The following is a 24,711-nucleotide window of genomic DNA, read 5'->3' as shown; positions in this document are numbered from 1 at the left end:
TTACGATACACTATGATATAAATAGTGAAATGGAATATTCACTTAATCATAGTTAACGCCGGTACGAAACGTTCCGTAATTAACGATTTTGTTTTCTCGTTTTAGCAAGCTTGGATAGCCTACGGCTGCCCAATTAGCCTCGTTTGGACTTTCGACCGATCTACGATAACCGTAAAAACTGGTCACGCTTAATCGCGATTGAGAGTAAAGAGAGTAGCATGTAATTTCGGATCCGAAGACCGTTATCTCTTACGTTATCACTCCTTGAAACGTTCCGCTTCCTTTCTTAATTGTGTCTTTTTTATACTCTTCCTCTTGCTTATGCCTAAGGCAGCTAACAAACGATTAAAAAATTGTCAAGGCCCTCGTTGGAAGGATTACAAAAGTATGTCGCGCGTTTATCTGGTCTGTGTCTAACACAGGATACCTTATCTGAGAGAAGAATCATTTCGTTGCATCGTGAGATAGATCCGAGAGTGTCGATCGAATGCGAAAAGCTGCCCAGACAGCACCGTGTCCAAAATCGGGACATAGGACGTCTTAAAGACATCTTTATGACGTTTTATGTTCCGACTTTGGACATGCGTGCTGTCTGGGTGTGTTTTCGCCGCCTTGAAAATTTTCGCGCCTTCGTCAAAATTGTTCATTTCGGATAAATAATCGAGATACGCGTCGCGCGATAAAAAAAATCGTCGATTTTTATTCTATCTTCGATCGGACCCTCGTCAAGTTCTTTTCCGTTCGCACCGCGTGCCACACACACGTGGGTTTTGCGCGAAAGTACCGATTTACGAGCACGCGATTCGAATCCGCCACCGACAAGCGGATTGCTCGCCGTTTAGCGTGTATCGCGCGATTTCCGGGCACACCCCTATTTCCGTGTACATCCGCGTGTCGCGTGTTTTCTGAAAATTACGCCTAATTAGCGCAGATTACACGCGGACGCGTATCGGCACGTTGATCAATGGCGATAAAATTGCAACGACCGCGGGGAGATTGAAATGACGCGCGCGCGCGCAAAAATCGGATTTTTTTATTTAAAAAACTCACGCACGTCACCTCTTTCGACAGTCTGACGTTACTCAGAGACTGATTATTATCGCGCTCCATTCTTTCCTGGGGAACATTATAGTCGGCCCCGATTTGCCCACGCGTGCCATCCAATATATCGTTATTAAGCATAATTCTATCAACTTTCGATTGGAAATTCTATTGGATAAATTTGATTTTTACATCTCACAATCAGTGGAAACGCACGAATTACGGGGGACGATGATAAATGAGGATTCCACGGCGTGGGCGGTTCGGAAATGCGCGGTTCAAATAAATACGCGGCCTCGCGAGTTAAAACAAAATAACGGCGTGGACGGAAATCACAATTAAATCAAAGATAAATTGAAATAAAACGACGGTCAGGCGCGGCCGGATATTGCAATTAAATCAAAGGTAAATTGGAGCAAAATGACGGTCGACCTGTGCGCGGGCTAAATTAAAGTTAAATCAAACGTAGATTAAAACAAAATGACACGGGCGCGAATTCACCCCGATGTGGATTAAAACAATGTTGGGTTTTATAGGCGGTCCTCCGTTGGAGAGGAGGGGGGAGGGACTTGCTTTAATTTATATTACGGCGAAATTAAACGGTGGTTTGAGATATCAGTTTGATAAAAAATATATATATTCGGCAGCGCAGCATATTTCGCCCGGGGTCGCGGAAAGCGCGACGTAATTAAAACGGAGAGTCGAATTCGATAAATCGCGAGGGGCAAAGCCGGGAGCGTGGAAGAGAAAAATCCTCGTGGAAAACGAAAGCGCGACTGTGTGAGACGCGAGAGAAGCGTATAGTACGGGAAAGCGTGGCCATTTTCACGGCGGCGAGCTTGCCAATTAGGGCGTACGACAACTCGACCGGAATTTCCCGGCCGTCTGACCTTAAAACCACTGGGAGGTGCAAGGACACTCGAGATGGAAGAGTAGAAGGACTAATAGTCAAGAGAGGACTGCCGCATGTGTGTGTGTGTGTACGAGTGTGGATGTGTGTGTGTGTGTTGTGCCATTACGTGTGTACGTTCGCGTGTAGCAAGGGTGTGCGTGCGTAAAAGAATCTTCGTCCGACCGCGTCGGTCGCACGAAAATATTGCGCACACGTTCTGTAGTTTTATTAGCAGAAGTTGTTTATACTGCGCCATGAAGAGAAGTACGTTTCCGACGTTGATTCCGACCTCGACTTCTCGAGCACGCCATGAGGAGGCTTTCTTTAGGAGCCAAAGTTTTTCGGATCGAAGCGGAAAGTACGAAAGAGGAGGATTTATAAGTTTTTGATTGGACGGGGAAGGGTTCCTCGTTTTTTATTTCTTATCGCGCTGTTACGCGTTATAACGACGCCCTGAATTATTATAAGCGACATCAGGTGATTAGGGATTGCTTATAGAGCTTGGGCTGCTTACGTTTTATTAAATATTCGTTAATGCGTAATATAGTATTAAAAATGTATCTTTAAATGGCCTCATGTTATGTGACGTTGCTTGCGTTATATCTACTTGTATCACCGACCACAATGGCGACAAAAACTTTTTGAGCTCTCGCGCGCGACCGCCGTTGATGAATCATTTTCCTAATCGTTGAATGCGAATGATAAACTTAAAGTATAAATAAAATAAATTGATTTTATAAATTAATTTGATCCAAATGGGTGAAAGCTCTTATATAACATGGTTTTAATGATGAAAATGACAAAATCTTAGCGCAAAACCGATTAAACTAAAGTCACGTTTGTTATGTACAAATGAAAATTTGAAAATAAAAGATAATTACACATTCGCGCGTATCAATAGTGGCAATAGTGCGAACTTTTACGAAAAGAGCCCTTCCCTCGACCAATTGCATATACAATCGATATAGTACAATATAGCAATATAGAAGCTTACTATGTCACACTACAATCCCGCGATTAAAGAGCGTAAGAGTAAGATAGGGATTATTTACACAAGAGCATTGGCTATGAAACGCATTTATTTTCTACTTCTACGCCCGATAGAGCTCCTACCCGCTAAATCGTAAGTATATTCGCCGCATTCGTCTCTCGTTATCAATAAATATACCATCAAATTTAATGTCGTTTATCTATATTCTGTTTCTCTTATGTTTTTGTACACACTTCTTTGAGCACCTCTAAGTAACATCGATTCCACGACATAACAGGGTTGAGCTTGAATCGAGACGGTTCGGCCTCGACTCCAACTGTTGGCGAGGCTCGAGAAATTCGCTATAGGAGTAGCCGCTCTGTTGGCATTTAAGGCAATGACATATCCGCGAAAGAAAAGCGAGGGAAGTACGAGAGAAGTATGGTGATTGTTTTTAAAACGTTAAGTCCTACGAACGTTAAAGACGTTAATGGCGGTAGAAAGATCGGCGTTCCAATTAAGTAAGGATGTGACTTTTGCAGCAAGAATCGCATATAGATTTAAATAATAACCAAGCTGATGATCACGTATCATCGCGTAGAATTGAGTAATTTTATGAAATCGTTATCTTTAGCGGAGATCATTACTGAGATTGATCACAGGAAAACTTTTTGCGTCCCTTCTCCTTATAATTAACTTTAAATTATGCAGCGCTCGTTACATCGCATTGTCCTACTACTTGAAAAGGGCGAGAAGGGAAGGTATATTTGTAATTTTAATAAATCCTTTAATTGTCTCTCTACAAGATTTCGTTCTATAGTCGTTAATCACTATGCTTAAACGAGTTAAAAAAATAAATTACCGGGAACGAATTTTCCGCAGCGGGTATGACTCTTTTCTTCGTCGCGTAACAATAAGGATTAAAAAGTAAGAAAGAAATTGACTAGGTGACCGTTTAACGAACCGACGCAATTCCCACAACGAACCCTCGCCATCCGCTTAATTATGACTATAGCCGCCGACCGTTTTTTTCTAATCGGCGCTTCACAGCTGTTCAATTTCTACTGCGCGTCTACAAATCGTGAGAAAACAACTGGATATGCTCCCTTTCGATCGTGTAGCTCCCTTTTAAAGCTCCGGTTTGTTTTTTTCATAATGGCATTTAAGTCCGACGAGCATTCTCTCTATACACGGTTGAAACTATAAGTTGCGACTATATACAAGATGTCCCACGACCGGCGGTAAAATCGAAAGCAACAAGTTCCTCTGTGAGAAAATAAGACATACGCAATTAATTTTTTCCAATTGTTCGAATTTGTGATTGCCAATTATATATGTTGTTATGTATTAAGTATTGCTTGAGATATAAATCGATACATAGATTTGGGTTAATAATGAATAATTCATAATTTGCAAAAGTAGAAGAATTCTTGTGCAAAATATTGATAAAATATTGATGACAAATGTAAGTTCTTTCTTTGTCGTTCCTAATAATAGCTGATCGTTAGAATAAAAAGTAATGAAATTTATTAAAAACAGATGAACATGGTGAACAATTTCTGTCGAAATAAGATAGAATAAAATGGCAACTCTTTAACACTGTTACAGGATAGTTGTTTTTTTTTAAATAAAGTGTCGGGAATTGCTTTAGGATTTATCCCTACTTCCAGTGAGGACGTTCTGTTTACGTGTACGTATAGTATATAAATGTTATATTATGCATATATATTACCGCGATCCGGAAGTTTAAGTGTATCGACTAGTAATTATACCCGCGGAATTATCTTAAAATAAAGTAGCTTGTCGCACGGAGCGGCGGCATTTTCATTTTTTACAAATAAGAATGGAAATTGCACATGTTTTAGTTTTTATACTTGAAACGCATGAGTATCATCAATCGTTGTATCAAATCGTTGTACTAGCATAATAATAGTAATAATAATAATAAATACTAATGCTAATAATAAATAATCTAATAAATACAATAATAATGTCAATAATATACGACGAGGTCGTCAAGAAATTAATATGTGATACATGAGAAATATAAGGGCAAAATAGGTTCAATGATGAAAATCTGCATTAATGCATAAAAATAGTTTAAAATTGATAACTCATGTATCACCGATATATAAATATGTACAATGCAATATATTGTTTTTTGCATGCATTTCAATATCTTGACAATCTGTCAATAATAAATACAAATAATTATAATTATGATACCATGACTATGAAATCGAGAAAGTAACAATATCTCTATATAAAGAAATAAGCGTAAAACGAAGAATACGGCACAAACAAATGATACAATAAACGACGACAAACACAGGACGCGTACGAACGAGAAACAGCCAAAGAAAATTGTGAGACTTACGTAAGTCGAGGGAGCGGTGCGCAATATTGCAGATTTTCGTTGTATGCTACGCGAATAAATTAGTATTGCTTAATCGTTTATTGCTCTATAGCCGTATATTTATATGCCTATATATGCATTAATAGCAGCGTGGCGTATTTATTAGCGGCTAGTGCTGCGCGAGATGGAATTTAAAAAAAAAGTCGAACGAAGCTCCACTGCGCGTTAAAGCATTGCCGGCCGATTCTAAGACTCGGTCCCATTTCGGAACGAGCTACGCGAAAAATATTGTTCGTTCTATTCTCCCTGCAACTTTTGGCGGCGAGTTCTTTCTACGGTAAGTACATGCGCGAAATACGTTATCTCGCTTTTTGATAATATGATCGTTGCAAAAGAAAAAAAATGATCGGGCAGATCGCCCGCCTGCTCATCGGCCGTAATGATTATTATTAGTTCAATTATTATTTTTTTTCCACTGGGCGACGTGAAGCGTGTTGTCCACACCCCTCCGATCGCGTTTATTGCGATTTTATTCTCTCTCATTGGATAAAAAAATGTGTAAAATTATTTTAAATTCGTGATTAAATGCACAACGATACATTCTATCGATTTTACCTCATTTTGAAATATAAAAATATCAATTAATTGTTATGAAGAAATTAATAATCATCTTTTATACGGTTCCATAACCAACGTAATATGCTGATTAAATTATGAATGAATACAACAAATTTATTCTACTAATATAATTCAATATGTAGATCAGCGTCTAATATTCATCACGCAAATGCGATTAGCGATTTTTTTCGTAAACGTGATTAAATACCCAATGCGGCACGAGCTATGCAATTAGTAGAATGCACTGCGTAGAATTTATTAGTTTTGTCTGTATAATATCAATTGATATCAATAACAGCAATCCATATTATTACTACAAATAATATAGAGAGCCATGAATTTGATACAACATAATATTATAATAAAATATAATTTTTAAAAGTATCATCGAGTGGTTTAAAAGTAGTAATTTTAAAATTGCAAAAGCACAAACTATGTATTACAACAAAAAAATCCATACTGTTTTGACATTCGAGATTCCTCTACGGGAATTTTAACACAAGAAATAGACCAGGGGGTGTGGATTGGGCGATCGTTCTCCATCCTAAGCATATATCGTCGGTTCTTGCTCGAGACTTCGTTAAACTTCGATGTGTTCGCCTCTACATGTATAATTATATAATTCGTTGTGTCGAAACATTGCTTTGACCGTACGTGTCGTCATATTTTTTTTTCCTTATATTGCTTCTATAAAATATGTGTATAACAATGTTACGCATTCTATTACTCAAATTTTGCTCTAAGTACGTGGTGTGTAACGTGTACTTCCGTTTATTGCGATTTCGTACACGTGCTCGCGCCCTTGCGATCGCAACCGGTCGATTCGCGCAAGCGACTATCACCCGCGACTACACTTCGCACGACATTTTTTCGCCATTTCGCGCCGATTCGATATCGCGATATAGTCGCTGAAAATATGCGCGTGTTACTGGTTACACGTGGCGCGTAAATCGCATAATCGTGCGAAATACGCAGGTGTGCGTTAACGATTTGGCTCGACATGAAATATGAGGAAAGATAAAGAGTTCCATGAAAACGTCCAGCGCGCATCATCGGAATCTGTAGTAAGAATACTCGTTCGCTTATATATATAATTGAAGATAACGCGGCGCGTGGCATACTTCGACTATGTGCAGTCGTTGGTTACCGCACTCTATCGATTAGCTATAGCTTTCATCGTTTCTCTATCCCAATGGCTCAAATGAAATATTAAACAAGAACGTCCACCGCGAACAACCGTTAACTCCTTTTTACTCTTGATAATTTTAAGTGCGAGCAACCGTATTAATATTGTATCGATCATAGCGCAATTATTGAAATTAAGTAGCTAATACTTGGTAATACTTGACTCGTCCCAAGTAATGAAATTGCTTAAAATCGTCGGTTAAAATATTGACAAACTGTAATAAATAAGATAGGTAATTTTTAATCGATTCCGATTAGTTTCTGCTATTCTCTAAAAATATATATTTAATTAACAGTTGGTTCTCCGTTTGCAATCTCTCGAATAATAAAAATTAAAATCCCGAATCGTGGGGGAGGAGGATCGTCAATCACACCTGCGTGTTTCGGTGTTACGGTGATCATCGGCCTCGATCATCGATCGCGCAGCGCGAAAATGAGAAAGATCGAGGCCGCGCCGTGATCGAGATTCGACGAGCGCGGCTCGTGAACCGCGATTATGGGATCCATCGTCGATCTGGCGAATCTCTAGATCTCTTGCTTTACTCCCCGTTTTAATTTAGGCAGCTAAGTATTAATAAATAATGTCTTCGTAACGAGCTTCGCGGACTAGAATCGTACGCGCTAGTAAATATATATATACTATATGTATATAATAATATAATATAATAATATAATATCATATAATGTAATAGGTATATAATCGACTAGAGTGACTAGACTCTGCAGTGTGGACGTCATCGTTCGACGTGTTCTTTTTTTATAACTTAATATTACTGGACGTTTTTATTAATGTTAGACATTTTTAATAAACTCATGCTCTCCCTCTCTCTTGCTCCCTTTCTTTCCATCTAATTTTCTACTCATCTCTCTCTCTCTCTCTCTCTCTCTCTCTCTCTCTCTCTCTCTCTCTTCTTTTCACTCTCACTTTCTCTCTTTTTCTTTCTTTCTCTCTTTCGCTCGTTCTCGCGCTCTCTCCCTCTTTAACTCTCTTTTCTGTCTCTACTGGCACTTTTCTACTTAAAATCTACGGCAAACCTTATATCCTCTCCTCCGTTTTTCGTACCCTCGCGCTTCTTCGCGATCAAGCAGCGATTATGAGGCACCGCTAGCTCTCTCTCAAATCCTCGCTCCTCGTGGCGTCGTTGTTCTCGTTCTCGAAGCGCTGCTACAAGCCTCGATTGGTGTTCTGTTGCTGCTGCGTGGCGTTGTTATTGGCATGCTGCGGCTGCTGCTGTTGCTGCTGCATCTCCTCGTCGCGCAGGCACGCCGACTCCAAGTGTTTGTTCAGATAGGACTTGAGGGCGAAGGTCTTGTGGCATCTCGAGCACTCGTAATTCTTGTCGGCCGAGTGCGTCTGCATGTGCGCCCGTAGATTTGAGCGATCGGCGAACGCCTTGCCGCAGTGGGCGCATCCGTACGGCTTCTCGCCGGTGTGGCTGCGCAGATGACCCTGCAGCAGCCAAGGTCGTGAGAACATCTTGCCGCAGACGCCGCAGCTGTGGGCGAGCTTGTGCGTGAGCACGTGCATCGCCAGGGCGGGCATGCTGACGTACGCCTTGCCGCAGTGGATGCACTTCTTGGCCGATTGGGAGTCGAGGCTGCGGTGCGTCTGCTTGTGCCGCGACAGGTTCGACGACGTGGCGTACTGCTTGCCGCACTCGGTGCACGTGAACTTGGGCCTGTCCGGCTGGGCTGCCTCTTTGTCAGGTATAGCAGCACCGTTGCCGCCGCCGCCGCCACCGCCGCCGCCGCCCGCGCCTCCACCGCGTCGTTTCGATCGACCATCGGACACGAAGAAGGCCTCGTATGTGTAGGCAACAGTCTTGCTGCCGGTGATGTTGCTGTTGAAGGGTGGATATAGTTATGATGATTCCCGGACGGTAGGGCTTTCGGGACTTTAGACTGCTTGGGGGCTTCAATTGTAGGCTCAGATGTTTCGAATATAGATACAGGAACATTAAAATTTGTTAACGAGCTTTGTTGTCATTTTATTTATCTTCTTAAATGCATAATATCTCCAAAAATTTTACGTTGGATGTAAAATCTACAGCATAATTTCTATATTTCATACTGTACGCCCTACAAAGTTTTTTTTAGTGGTAACGTTAAATGTTAATGTTACTTGATAGACCATCGTTTGCAACGAAAAGACATAAGTAAGATAATACTCTCAAAGCGTTCGTAAATACTGTCAGAATTTCACAATTTGGAAATTACCACTTTCCTGCTCCGAAGGAGGCGGTGAAACGGGGAAGGGAGTTAAATTGTTGAAGATACGAGACTCACCTATCCCTGCCGACGTTGCAGTTTCCGCCGGTGGCTTCCGCGGTTGCAGGCGACTGCGGCTGCGGTGGCGTTTGCTCCTGTTGGCGTAGCTGATTGGTCTGCGAGCTAGGCACCGGCACGAGCACGGAGACCGGTATGGATTGTATACCCGTTGTCGGCGCTGGTTGTAGCTGTTGCTGTTGTTCTTGCTGCTGCTGTTGCGATGCGGGCACGTTCGGCGTTGCAGCAACAGCGGCGGCGGCGGGCGGAGGTGGTGGTGGCGGTGGCGGCGGCGGTGGCGACAGGGTATGAATAAAAACGGAATGCGTGGGTGCGGCAGGCGACGCGCTAAGATCCAGAATGGCTTGCGCGGCGGACAGGTCCTCCTCGGCGGACGTGCGTATCTCCGAGATCGGTTGCAGACTGTAAGGACGGTAGATGTCCTTCTTCTTCGGCGGTAAGGAGAGCGCCGTGCCGGTGCTGGTGAAGGACATCGAGAGGCTCTTTCGCGGCGGCAGGCATAGCGACGCTGCGGTGGACGATGACGAGGACGAGGACGACGATGATGACGGGCTCGTGGCGATGACCGTCGCCTGATGCGGCGACGCTTGGTGCAGACCCGGCCCGGTCAGCACTGGAACCGGTAGCTCTTGCTGCGCGACCGGAGGCGGCGGCGACGGTGCTATCGGACGCGCTAGCTCCGCCGCGGAGCGTAGCGTCGCGTACTTGGGCGGCTCCTCGTGATTGATCCATGCCTCGTGCGTGTAGCCTGGAAGAGGGAAAAAAGTGGATCAATTTATAAACATAATTTATAATAAATAGGCAATGGACTAAAAGCATCTTATCTTTCTTTTTTCATAAATACCGATAAAATCATCAGGGATATTATTTGCGTTTGATCATGACGGTGATTTATTTTATGTCTTTTACAAAAAGAAGAGTAAGCGTTTCGGTACGCTCTGTGTATAATTTGTGCTCTAAACTACTAAATTTACTAATTAATGAGAGGTCGGGATGCATCAGCGATCCAGTAATCCTAAGTTTGGAATATTGCCGTTTATTTGTTTATCTACTACGTATTTTTTCTTATAATTTATTGATAAGATATATGTGAATTTGACTTTAATTTGTTCAATATGTAAGTCGTAAAGTGCGCAAACATAAAATGCGAATCGGACAACCATATTTGACACAAAATGCTCGAAACGTTCGTAGTGGAAACGGACAGCAACTGCTATCCAATTTATAATAACCCCTTGAGAATTTTTTCGAATGAAACATTCGCGACACAACGAGGCGAAAGGGTAACGAAAGTGCGGTGCATACACGTATAACATCTCACTCATTCTCGGCGGCATGAATATTCGAGTTCGTGAATCACTCACGAGAGTTGCGTGGCGTTTCATTTCCTGCGCGCCAGCTGTTTCCACCATATACGGTCATTAACGGGCATAAAGGGGACGGAAAAAAAAGTCGGGTGCAGGAGTCCGGGTGCGCTAGTAGTGGTGGTAGCGCACGGCACGTGAACGCGGGGGTGTATAATAACGCGGTACGTATCTGTTGCACGTCGCTCGCTGTTGCGCCAGGGTTGTCTAGGGACGAAATGCGAAGCTCACATCGCTGTTCACAGAGGCAGAGGGAAAATCGGGAAGAATTCAAGCGGAATGCAAACGGCGTCTAACAACGTGTTCTTTCAAATACTCTACTTTTTTATCGTCGTTATATGAGAGTACGCATCATTAAGCCATCGCAATAAAAATACCAGCTCCTCAACCATTGAGAATTTTATTCTTACAATTAGAGGCTTTTTTTACAATAGGTCTATTTTAAGGATTTTAAATAATTGATTAGGAAATTCATTGAAATGTTGAAATTTGTACGCAAAACTACCACGTTTTCTAAACTTGTGCTAACGATATTTCAAGAATATATTCTATAAATCAGCGCCAAATTTTGCCAAATTATAAAATAGGCATTTCTCTGACGCTTACAGTCACGCTTTTTCATCGGTTAATATCAGTTAGAATTTTTTATTGTAAATTTTAGGTAATTATAAAATTGATATTAATCCATCTAATCACAGTTCAATCTTCGCGTATGTAAGTATAATTTTGCATTATCTTTTATAATGGCATGGTAGCGAAAAAAAGTAGATGATAGAGTATGATGATATATAATACTTATTAAAACAAAACTACAAAAAGTTTAACAAAATTAACATGACGTTATTATTAAGCGAATGATAGTGGAATAACAATATGATATATACAGAGTGTTCTAGGTCAATGAAACTTCAAGGTCTTACATAAAATTGAATTTGAAACAAGAAAGCTTTTATAAACATCCGCAAACGTTTCGTTACAAAATTTACTTTAAAAAAGGGATATTACAAAGGTTATACATTAATAAGACCATTCAGAAGGACAACAATTTTATTAAAAGTAAAAAGAAAAATAATTTTTAATTAATGCACTTTTGGCATTTATGCAATATTGACTCCCTCCATCGTGCTAACTTTTTAACAAAGCGTTTCCGGATCTATGTTTATAGGAACTTTTTTGTTTCAAATTCAATTTTCTATGAGATCCTGAAGTTTCATTGACCTGACCTGGAGAACCCTGTATATTCTTCGAGATTTGTCGATTTCTAGATGTTTTGGATAAGCTCGCGTCTTCTATCGCATCGTTTTAAATCGCTATTATGTACAATTCTTTATATCAGGATGGTACCTTGTTATTAGTTATTGATGCCGTCTAAATTCCATTTGTGTTTCTTTTATTTGTTCCTGACAATGCGATGGAGCACGTAACACGACTTTCGACGTTTTGCGCCATGAAATCGATACGCGTGCCATCCAGCGGATTACGTAATACGAAAGCCCATGCCGTAAGCAGTGAAGACACTGTTACGCAGGGAATTAATGACCGTTTTCATATCTTTGATTTAAACGTCTCAATAATTTCAGTTATATATTGATCATCATTACAGAAAGGACATTTCTTTTAGACTCAATCTTTTCTTGAAGCCAAATAATTATGTGGAAAAAGTATTATAGCACGAATATATGTGCTAAAAAAAAAAGAAAATTGAATTTTATCACAAAATATATTAAAAAGTTTATTTTAAAGTATATTGCAAAGCTATGATTAATAATAACGGTTAATAATAATTTTTATCAAAGAAGGAATTTAATGAAGAACAATTTTGTGCGAGAGCTTTTTCTATTTCTGAAAAAATTTATATCTATTGTTTTTTAAATAATAATTTAACTATTACTTTTAATATATCCGTTTTCTTGTTGTTATATTCGACAATAGGCATATTTAACGAACAGGATGATATTTTACCTTGTTGAAAAAATAGTCTTTTATTGAAATATGCTTTATCGAAAAAATTTTCCTTCATGTGGAAATTTATTTTGTAATCTATTTTTACAATTTCCGAAGCGTTGAATATTTAAATAACTGTGCGCTCTTCCCCTTTCAAGTCAACATTTTTATTAAATAAAAATAGCTAAAAAAATAAATAGCTATGTAAAGGCCCGTTCGTAATTTTTTACCACATGTATTTTCTAATAAATTTCAGCGGTAAAACGGCACGCTTGGCTCTTATTGCCCGCGTATTATATTTTAATTTAAAAAATAAATAAAATTATTGCTTCAGTCCAAACATAATTTGCTTAAACATTTTTTTCCTCCGTCAGCTATAGTTAATAAACTTCGCATTTTGATGTTAAAAAAACTCTGTTTTAGTCATCAACAAGAAGTAAGAATCATCACGTACTTCAGACGCGCCTCGTACCAAACGCTGTTCCCGCAAGGTACTATTTTTCCCTTCGACGGACCCTTGCGAGAGTTCTAGGAGAAGGCGGGCACTCGCGATAAATCAGAAAAGTGTGCTGCGCGCGCGATCGATCAACTGGCGCGTACCTATTATTGGCTGAAATAAAGGGAAGTCAACACAGAGGTAAAGGAGAGCGACCGTGTCTGCAAGTGCATTTTATCAACGGCAGAAGGAGCGTAGTTGTGCGGCGGGTCGAGGAGGGAAGGGTGAAGCACGGGGCGTGCAGGAGGGTTGTATGGGGACGGCGAGGGGGGAATCAATAACGGCGAATGAATGCTCCGCACGCGCTCCCACAAGTCCGTTGATTCTAGGCCCTTTTAAAGACCGATAAAAATCTCCGTTGCGTTTAATGTTAATGCCGAGCTTTTCCTTTCGATCCGGTCTTTTTTTTCTCTCAGGCGACCCGAAGATTGAAGTATGTTGGAAGCGACGCGACAGCGATAGCAAAAATTAATAGATTTTTATTTATTAATTAATTTGCACGTTTCGTCATATTGGGGCAGTCACTGAGTGCGCTGTCTATATTTATAGAACACGTAAGTGGATTTAAAAGAGAACGTTTTTATAAAAGATATCATAGAAGAAAAGAAAGAGAAAGAAAAAAGAATGTAACTTGTAAGATCTCGTTCTTACAGTTCATTATTATATTTATTTATATGTATATCGGCGTATAATTTGGCTATAAATGGTACTTGTTCACAATTCTTTGATTAATAAGAAATACTTTTCCGAAACACTATAATTTAAAGTATTTAAACGAATGAAGAATTTACTATTTTCGCTGGCGTTATTATTATCATCGGAATAAAAATGAAAAAGGTCCGCTTTTAATAAATCGAAGAATCTCTTATCCAAAGTATCGGATTAAATCAGATTTATATATTAATGCCGTGATAATTTCTGGCTCTATCTAATTTAACATCTTATAATTAGGAAACAATGAAATGATTATGTAGAGTGATGTATAAGGTGGCATGGAATATCTAATATGACTTCTAGGTGAATTCTATATCTACGTTATCTATCACAGATCACAGATATAGCCCATAAAGCATATTTATATACCTTGAATGAACATTCCGCACATTCCTGTCGGTTTATCGCCTCTGATCTTTATCGACCCTGTGTGCGCAAAACAAAAACAGCAAGTATAAATAATTATACTTGATCTATCAAACTATGTCTACATAATTAAACAAAGTAATACTTTTGTACTGTTGAATTACTTGCAATAGCTATTATTTATTCTCGCACCTAGAGAAAAAATAAGCATCTAATAATATTTATATGATAATTGATTGTATGAAGAAATTTTATACAATAAAAGAAATTAAAACTTTAATTTATTGTATTGCGATAGATGTGTATTATATTTAATATTTTATATTTAATAAACAGGAAATATAAATACATAAATTTAAAAAAATGTCAGATAACCATAATGAAATCTTGGTAATAAAATTTTTTTATGCGTGTGGATAATTTCAACGAGCTGTTTAGACTTTCTAATTAAATTATATCTTTCACGATAAGTTATGGGAAGATTAATAGTATCATTTCTATCTAAGATATTTTATGCTATAAGAAATATTATTATCCTCGAATTTGCCTCACAGAGGCAATGGTCAAAAATGTAGTGAGATCATATCACATAACATATTATATTACTTTAGTAGTAGTTTAGTAAGTAAAAACCAATCGTTAATCGCGCTACGAAAGTCAAGGACGATGAAACCTGTTAACAGACGTAAGTCCTTACGCTTTTCTTGCGTGACTGTAATTTATTATCCTGTTAGAAATTTAATCTCTGCGATAATGGATAAACTTTATGATACTTTTTATATAATTTTTTTATTTAATATTTACAAATGTGTGCAGACACATAAATAATTGTTAACATTTTTTAAACATTAAAAATTACGATAAAAAATTTGTACATAAAAAATGGCGGGCACAAAATTCTTTATTTTATGGACGAAAGTTTCGTTGTAAAATATTCTTCAGATTTGAAAAATTTATATTAAATATAAAATTACTTGATGTTAATTAAAAACAATTATTTTAAACATTTATTGAAAAAAAACACTCGATCAAGTTTCTCGATCAAAAGTTACTCGAATACATATCTTATGCTTTTTTGGTGAACGTTGCACTAAAGTCTCGCATAATCTTGAATTGTGTCGAAAGTGTTAAAGAAATTGATTGGCAAAACTCAATCGTAGTCACACATCGTGTGAGGCACATAGCGACACGCAGAGAACACTTGTTACATAACAGCGTCATTTGCGCCATTGTACGAGCACGTGCGCACTGCACTGTCTATAAGCTACATAAATGAGATAAAAAGAGGTCGTTACTCTGTAGTCCTGGCTTTCAAGAATACTTATAGGCGTTAGCTTCAAAGCGTTAGCGTTCGACTTGTGCAGGCAAAATTTTTATATATGCCCGATTTTTGCAAAGTAAATTCATGTAAGTGTCGCACATATTATAACAAGAATATAAATTTTTTAATAATTTTATTATATTATTTTACGACACTTATCTTATTAAATAATAATAATAACATTCCTAAATGGTAGAAAGAAATTTCTGCTACTTTTGTATTTTTACATGTATTTTACACATATATGATAATATGTTAAAATGTAATACACAGTAAAAGAAAAACATTTTGTACTTGTATTGAAATCTATCCGTGTAGAAATTTTTAACATACACTTGTGTTAATGTAACATATTGTCATTGTGTTATTTTGACTTTTCTGCGTTAATATTCACCATTTCTAAGATTTAAAATAACACAATTTATATGTTAAAATGAACAGATTGTCTTACTTTTCTCTCTATAAGAGTTCCTATCTGTTAAATCGACATGTTTCTTATGTTATATAGGTATTATAAAGAGATATATTGCTACGCTGTCTTCTGTCTTCTGTAAGAAAAAGAAAAAAGAAGAAAGAATAACATTATTTAATATAAGAATAACATTTTATTTTAATTAAATTGAACATTATAAATACATAGTAAAAGAAAAACATTTTGTACTTGTATTGAAATCTATCCGTTAATTTAACATAAACTTTGCTTTTATATAACGTCCACGTGTTACAATTTTGTGTTAATTTTTTATATTTTTATTTTTTATTTTATTTACACATATTTGTCTTCTATTAAATTAACATGAAAATTAGAGTGGACAAATTCGGACATATAAAATGTGTTAAATTTAATACAAAGTTTTTTATTGTGTGTATGAGAAAATGTGATATATCAAATAAAAAATTTAATAATAAAAATTTAGGAAGTGTCCAAGCATTTTTACTTTAAAAAGCCTTCCAATTGTTGCGAATGTTTTAAAATTGCTAATACTAAAAAAGAACTGCTTTCCTCAGATTTTTTAGTACGATTACGTAATTCATATGTAGTACGATTACGGAATTCACACAATGTTATTATAGCAATTAAGGTATAAATGCAAAAACAAGCTTCACGAAGAGTACTCGACAAATAGCCCACTTAACCGTATCGTATAGGCGTATTCTCATCAGCATCTACGTCACAAAAGCAATTCGACCGTTCTGGATACGCGGACGGTTACACAACAACCCCCGACGTCAACGCAATCAACTTCCACTCTGTTTGATTGAGAGAGTTCAATAAATGCGATAAGCGAAATAAGTCTAATGATATATTGGGCTCGTGACTCAATGTTCAGAGTGCCGAACGCTCGTCAACGTCGAATGCGATCGACGATCTACGAACGGGTGTGTCGCCATGTACGCATGTATCGTACGCGGACACATGGCCGACTACTTTGCGGGCGGTTTCCCACAGGTCGCGGAAACGTGATCGCGTAATCACGCACGATTCCACGACCTTTAACGGGCCTATCTTTCCCGCATTCCCGACGGGCCATTGTGCTGCCGTAATCATGGCGCGTTTAAACAGCTACCGCAATCTGTCTATAGCGCACGCTGGCGTGTAATAGACGGGTGTGTCACCCTGCGTGCTCGGACGCATGGTCGAACACCGCCGTATCATCTCGGAGTAGGAACAACTGGCTTCCGCGGAAATAAACGAAAGAAAGAAAAACGACGAGATCCCCACATTGTCCTTTTTTCGCAGATCCCAGCAAACGTTCCTGGAGAAAAAACCCCACGATCTTGGGCGTGGCGCGTCTAACCCTACACCCCGCAAGCGGTATACGCCGCGTAAAAGCGGGTGGATTCTTGCGACCGCGTCACGCTGCCGCGGGGGCTGAAGCGAGCAGGAAGGGCCCCTTGTGAGCTTCACTTACCATGATAGTAAAGGGCGCCGGAGGCATTGAGGGGTGGCGGACTGGGGGCCGTGGCCCCCGCCGTGGGACTGTGCGGTCCCCAACAGGTCTGCTGATGATCGACCTGGTGGTGATTATCGACGTCTCCGACCACGTCGATCTCCTCGTCCTCGGGTTCATGCCTGCGCTTCTCCATCGCATCCGCGGTCTGATGTAGAGCGTGATGTTGATGATGCTGCGCCTGTTGTTGTTCCTGCAGAACGGCCCCGAGTGGCGTCGCGTCCTTCTGCTCGTTCTGCTGATCGTCCACGCGCGCCTGCCACTGATTCCACTTCCACTTTTTCGCCATGAGACAGCGTGGCATAATGACAATACAGATCCGTTGTCCCAAGGCCGCCGACACCAGGGGTAGTAGTTGGCAATGACGATTGCCGTCGTCGTCGTGGTGGCCCGGTCACCAGGAACGGCGGCTTCGACCTCGGAGCGGGACACCCACGCGGTACACCACCACCGACACGCTCAACACCAACAACCGCAGCACCAACCGCACCTGCACCGATGACGCCACCGACGTCGTCACGATCGACGATCGTCGCGACTACGGCGCGTCCGTCGCCGTCGCTGCTGACTGCTACGCCTACTATACCGCGGACGACGTCGTCGCCGTCGTCGTCTACGCGACGTCGACGTCTACGTCGCGCCCGTCCGTCACCCAGCCCGGCCGTCTGTGGTGGTTGCGGCCCGTCGGACGACCGGTGGACGATGAAACCGTCTCGGTTGGGTGGCCGCTCGCTGGCCGACTTCGCCTTCGTCCTACGTGGTACGCGCTGGTATGGCACCTGCAGCCTCGTCATCGGCGCGGCGAGGGCGGCTCCTTAAACGGATGCACCACCGCCACCATGCCAGCTCGCCAGCGGCCTGCAATCCTCGCGAGTCTCCTCCGGTCTCTTTTAGTTTTCCACGTCCGCTCAAGAGGGTGATTGTTGAGGAGACTTACTTTATACTCCGTACTGTCCGCTCCGGTTTGCGCTCGTACGATGAGTAAATATGCCTGTGCAACGTGTGCACGCGGGGAATTTATGTATATTCGTGTGATACTGTGTACGTGTCTGTATGCGTGTTTGTTCGGGGGGGTGACTTTTCTCTTGCGCCCCGAGACTTGCCGAGTGGACCGACTGACTGACTGACTGACTGACTGACTGACTGACTGACTGACTGAGAACCGTCCGTCTGTCCGTCCGTCCGTCCGCCCGCCCGTCCGTCCGATACTCTTCCGGTCGCTCCCTGTCGCGGCTCTCGCCAGTGACAGGGGGTGGCCTCGAATACGACGGTGACGACGGGGTGCGACTGTTTAGTCGGTGGCGCTGCCGCTCCGCGTTACCATCCCCTCGGCCCTTTATCCCTTCTCCGCGGCGCGGCGGCCTCCACCTCTGTCACGCTCATGAGGTTGTCCTCGTCACTCACTGCAGGCTGGACTAGTCAGCAGCACCCCCGGCGTCCCTCCGTTGCGGCTCCCCTGTGCATGGACGGAATCGAGGGATGGCGCTGCTGCCGCCACCGTTGCTGCTGCTGCTGCTGCTGCTGCTCCTCGTACGAGGGGTTGTGCATAGCTATCCTTCGAAAGTGCTGATGTCGGTTCTCGATTTCTGCAGGTCGCTCGTTGTGGTTGCGCGTACGTGATATGCGCGCGTGGCACGGGAACAAGCGTGTGTTGCCATTGTCAGTGGCGTAGAACGCGAATTCTTTGCACGTTATCGCAGTCGTTAATCGGCGGCCGGCGCACTCTCGTAAAAAGCTGGGGGACATTTTGGACAGGGAGAAAAATCAATTTCTTTATTAAAGCAAAAACGGATACATAATTCCACAATTTTCGAATTATAAACGATTAAAAAAGACATCAGATCTTTACGAACTAAACTAACTCAGAGTTTTATTAATAAAACTATATTCTTTGGATAAACTTTTAGTTCATTTTCTCTCCCTCTGTCTCTTTTTAATAGAATGTTAATTTAAAGCTTAATTATAAAGATATATAATATTTAAAATAGAATCGTTACAAAAATGATACCCCCAGTGAACATTTAAGAGGTCCCAAGTATGTCTAAAAGGGCCTTGAAATTTCCAAGACGTCTTATGGAACTATCGAAAAGACGACTTTATGACGTCTTTAAGATGTCTTATGTCTCGATAAATGTCGTCTTAGAGACATTGTCGTATAAATGTTTTTAAGACATTATTTTAAGACGTTTTTTTAAACGTGCATGTTGTCTATAATTTAAAAAATACAAAGGAAGAGCTAGCGTTGCTTGTAGTAATTAATATACTATTAAACTAAAAAAAATATGCTACTTTATTATAATAGTGAACTCCAAGACAATAACATCATGGTCAAAATCGGGACGTAAGACATCTTAAGGTAGTTGTCTCGTCAGGGCATGTATTAGATAAAGTTTTCGATTTCGGTTTTTATATCAAATTATATGATCAGCTTTGCAGTCGATTTTTTCTGTGGCTCCTTACCGACTATTTACTCTAGAAAATCGATCTCGAAAATCACAAATTTTGCATTACTTCATACAGAAAAGAAGGCTCTATCACGGTTTCAATCACATATTTTCGTATTTTTCGATTAGATGAAGTGAGAAAAAAACATTGCTTTTTGTACATTAGATTTCGAAGAATCCGATGCAACCATAAAATATATAGGTTACCGGAGATTTCGCTGCTAATTTTTTAGTTTATTTTAGTGAAAATGCGGTAATCGAGCAGACATTTTTTGGTCGAGGTGAGGTTGGGAAGACTTGGCAACGCCGCTGGCTAATCACTGTAGTTGCAGGTTATGGGGCTCGTCTTTCTTAGCCGAATTGGATAGTGATTGACACCCCTGTCATGCGTTTTGAAACCCTTTCTCAGTAATTGTCAAAATTCAATCGAAAAGAAGATGTAACCTCACTTGTAACCTTTCTCGACGACTCGCATGATCAGCTGATCAAAACGGAGTCAAATGAGAAAAATCACATAATTTGGAAAAAGTAACATACTTTGTCACGTATGAAATTTTACACCATAATTCATAAAATTATTTTTCCCTTAGCAAAAATTGCCTGAAATATATTTCTGAACGTGAAAACCTACAAACAGTCACATGACTAGCACGTAGCGAGACAGCTACCTTAAAGACGTCTTTTAGCCATCATTTTGTAAGACGTCTACCAAGATGTCTTTAAAGACGTTTTTAAGATGTCTTATGTCCCGATTTTGGACATGCGTGCTGACTGAGACTCTATATAACTGATACAAATTGTGCTGTACCGTGATTTATACACCGTTCCTATATACCACCGCTCATCATATTTTACGTACGAGAAACGGATTTCATCGAATGCCATCTAACGGCTGAATGATGCGACATTTGCATATACGTTTAAAGATGTCATGAGTAAAATTATTTTTAAGACGTTAAGGATTTTTAAGACGTCTTACAGACGTCTTTAAAACGTTTTTTAGACATGCATATTATAGAAACCTACGCATCATTTAAAATTATTAAAAATTAAGTCATATTTAAATTAAAGAAAGAAAAAAGTGGCGATGTATACCACATTCAGCGACATAAACTGTATATTGCAACTGCAATATTTCGCTTTGCCTATGTAAACGATGATTTCGTATTCTTAGTACGTACACACGCGGCACCATACTTTGCGTAAAGTTGAATTTATGTTGCACCACGTATTTGGAGCTCACTACGTAGACTGGGTCGCTCAGCCTGATTTAAAAAGAAGATTGGAAAAATGTAAAATAGGAAGCCGCAGTTACAATACGTTGTACTCTTCACCACGCTTGCATTTATTCTGAATAAGAGCGCTGAACTAAAGCTATTTCTGCGATTCTATATATATTTGTCACATTTTTTTATTATAAGTAACAATGCGAAGTTTAGTTATTTGTTAATTTTATTTAACAATTATCTAACTTTATTTAATTGTTATGTTGTGTTTTAACAAATTTACGGGCTAATTAAGTTTGTTTCTCAGAGAATCGATAACAGTCTCTGCAATTTTTGCTATTTCTCCATTTTCTCTACAATTCTCTGCAATCTACAATATCATATAATTGCAAATAAGAGTATACGTATATATCCTGAGTAGATAGAAACGCGATTGTCTGGCCGCGAGGTGTGCGACGGACTTTCCAGGGATGGTTTAATCGGGGACGAGATTTCCGGTAAACTGGCAAAGACTCTCGATCCGGTCATCGACCTCAGCGCTATGCAACGCGCTAAGCGTAAGCTATCTGTAAATCTTTTCCTCGCAAACTCTGCCGCTGTTTATCGCACCGTGCCGCGTCCGGCGCAACACATGTACATACGTATACGCACGCACGCATATACGCGTATCCCGGGACTCCTGCAAAAATCGAAGAGAGAACAGCTGGTCGGGGGACCACGTTTCCGAGCCTCGTTCCTGGCGTTACGACGAGCGTTTCCTTTTCTATCCTTCTTTCCTCCTCTCTCTCTCTCTCTCTCTCTCTTTCACACACACACACACACACACACACACACACACACACACTCTTTCTCTCTCTCTCTCGTTCTCAAGCGAGACAAAGAGAGAATGGAAGAGAGAGAGAGGGTAGATGGTAATTCCTACAGAAGATTGGCTGCATAGTAGCGATACCAAGGCGATATACGTCGTCTACTTGTTGTCGCCGACAACGGTGGTAGTGCGGCGACGGCGACGGTGGTGGTGGTAGTGCAAGCAAGGGTGGCGCACGTCGGGGCGATACTACGCAGGGATGTATCTCCCCCTTGTGCAAAAACGAGGAGAAACGAGGGTGGCGCGGCACGAGCGTAGTAGGGAGGAAAGCGATAGGGCGATAGCAGCACGCGGAGAACGCGCGAGAGGGTGACGAGAGGAGAGACGAAGGTGGGGCGAGGGGGCGAAAAGGGAGAGAACGGGAGTCGCACATGCGCCTGCGTTCGGCATCGACCCGATGTCTAGGCAACACCTGGTAGCGCCCCACGTGCCACGTTAGGGTGGCACCAGCGTCACTCCGCTCAGACCGCGCGCGCGATCCATGCTCCTCGGTATCGAATATCCCACTGGCCTTCCTCCCCCTTCTGCCAGCCCCCTTTCCTTCGTCGGGGGTATCTCGTCTACTGACCCACGCCAACGGCCCAACGGAGGAGAGACGAGATAGACGTCCTTTCGTTTCTCCTGAATTCTGCGCCCGATGCACGCGCTGCGGATGCCCGGCGCGGCGCCGCGACGAGGGAATTCCTTTTTCGGGGTGGGGCGCGCAGCCGGAATTTCGATACTCAAGCTCGCGCGCGCGGGTGGGTCCATCGCTGCGCAAACGATTCGAGGGACGGGGGGAAGAAGGGGAAACTCCAGTATGCCGTGTAATGCTGATATTACACGCGTCGCGAAACGCGATTCCGCCGAAAGCGGACAATGGGGTAGAAAATTTTTTGCGTTGCAAAATGTTCCGTCTCGAGTCTTTTATGTAATGTGCAACGTGTATGATAAATTGGCTGTACAAATATAATGTCGAATTCAGACAGACCGTTCCCGTTCGAAGGAGATTCGGGGGTTGATACGGGAAGAAGCTAGTTTAGGCAAGAGAATAAGGAGATAAACGAGGTATATGCGACGCGTTCTTATTTTCTGGAGGGTAAAAATACAGTTACTGCCGTATACGATTCGTCCCACGATCCATTCTCCTTCCCCCCATCATCCCTTCCTTCAGAAATTAGTTTCTCTGCATCTTCACCCTCTCGACCCTGCTCTGTCGACACAGTTAAATGCGAGGAAACCTCGATATTTGAACTCGATAAAGAGAATTGGGAATTTCTCCCGCGAATAATATTTGCTAATTGGAACTTTCTCGTGGAGAAATAGAAGGATGTTATACAGGGTGACCTAGAATCCTCGTTCGAGCTCCACGTGATGCATTGAGTCTTTCGACTATTTTGATCCCGTTTCCTCAAATCCGGATGGAAAGATTTCAATTTGGAGAATATTACCCAATTACTTTATAAATTAAATTACAACTGGCTGAAACAAAAGTGGCAAATCGATTTTGATTTACTTATTGTATAAATATTAAGGGGAGATGCTGGAGTGACGGCCGAACTTTCTCGATGTCGATAATGTCAACTTTTCTAATTTTGTTTTCCCTATATCTGTCTTTGTCTAACAAAATGACATATGTCTTTGTTCCATTGCTGCGCCATCTCTCGCTACATGAAATACTACTCATCATATCAACCTGCATGTGCTTTTGCATAATAAAAAAGTTGGACACATATAACTTTTTTTCTAGACTTTTATCTTGGTTCTAATTGCATGATATTGTTCTTAAATGTTTTCCCTAAGGGTTCTGTAATCTCATTTTGTGTATATAAACTGCAGTATTTTTGTATTAGGCAAATATTGTCGTCAGTGACAGCTCTGTGTCGAAATTTTTAATTTTTTTTTATTTTTGATGTAAAATCGACTGCAGCACCCTACATTTTTGTGCGTACTTTAATTCTGTAAACAAATTTGTTCAATTCCGTAAAGCCAATTCAAAGTTTTGTGTGGTCAAAAAAATGTCGGTAATTACTGCCACTACAGCATCCCCTTAAAGACATTATATAAAATTGATAGAGTCAGTTATTTTCTTGTAAGTATCGAAACCTTAACAGCAATATTATCCTGTATGTCTATAGAATATACTAAAGATGTACTTAATATACTAAAAACATTCTTATAATATCTTATACTTTATGATATCCTATGAATATTCTCAGAATATGCATTTGCTATTAGGGAAAGAATTTTAAATAAGATATCTGAAATCTGAAAGATATTTATTTAATCTATTAAAGTTATAAATATTATCAAGCAAGACTTTTGTTTTTATGTGTTCATGTATTTGTTCTAAAAATCGTTTTATATTGCGATCACCATGTATATATATACATTCTGCTATATATGTATTTAAATAATGCGATTATGCCGATAAAATATTATTTACATTTAGACTTAACATGTAATTTAGTCCACGGAACTTTGTTTGTTCCGTTAATCTTTGCCTTGAATGTATAATATAGCAACAGAAAATTGATTGCTACAATTCGAACTTCTCTATTAAGACAATGAATTATTTCCGTCTTGTGGAATTATCATGTGAGCCCATTATCTTTTGCGTAATCTCAGCATGACAGCATTTCTCTCTCTCTCTCTCTCTCTCTCTCTCTCTCTCTCTCTCTCTCTCTCT

The 24,711-nt window shown here is 40.5% G+C and overlaps 1 protein-coding gene and 1 long non-coding RNA gene across 3 annotated transcripts in view; one reads left to right on the top strand and one right to left on the bottom strand.

The window, feature by feature from the left end:
- LOC112452780 overlaps window positions 1-24,711 on the top strand; it is a 67,934-nt gene that overhangs the window by 36,096 nt on the left and 7,127 nt on the right. The window lies entirely within an intron of this gene.
- LOC112452778 (myc-associated zinc finger protein) lies at window positions 7,979-17,826 on the bottom strand. 2 transcript variants are annotated; one of them, XM_025013178.1, is made up of 4 exons: window positions 17,467-17,826; window positions 14,236-14,292; window positions 9,349-10,096; window positions 7,979-8,903 (listed from the first exon to the last, which is right to left on the bottom strand). In XM_025013178.1, the coding sequence occupies exons 1-4, from the start codon at window positions 17,807-17,809 to the stop codon at window positions 8,228-8,230; spliced, it is 1,824 nt and encodes a 607-aa protein (XP_024868946.1). In that variant the 5' UTR covers window positions 17,810-17,826; the 3' UTR covers window positions 7,979-8,227. The 2 variants fall into 2 exon arrangements, with proteins under 2 accessions (XP_024868946.1, XP_024868948.1); XM_025013180.1 differs by lacking the exon at window positions 14,236-14,292 and having other exon boundaries at window positions 7,980-8,903.

The sequence above is a fragment of the Temnothorax curvispinosus genome, unplaced genomic scaffold, assembly GCF_003070985.1.
Source record: "Temnothorax curvispinosus isolate PA1 unplaced genomic scaffold, ASM307098v1 QBEX01003650.1, whole genome shotgun sequence".
NCBI classification, from domain to species: Eukaryota; Metazoa; Arthropoda; class Insecta; order Hymenoptera; family Formicidae; genus Temnothorax; species Temnothorax curvispinosus.
The sequence above is the reverse complement of the archived record's forward strand: the minus strand, read 5'-3'. Positions and strand labels throughout refer to the sequence as shown.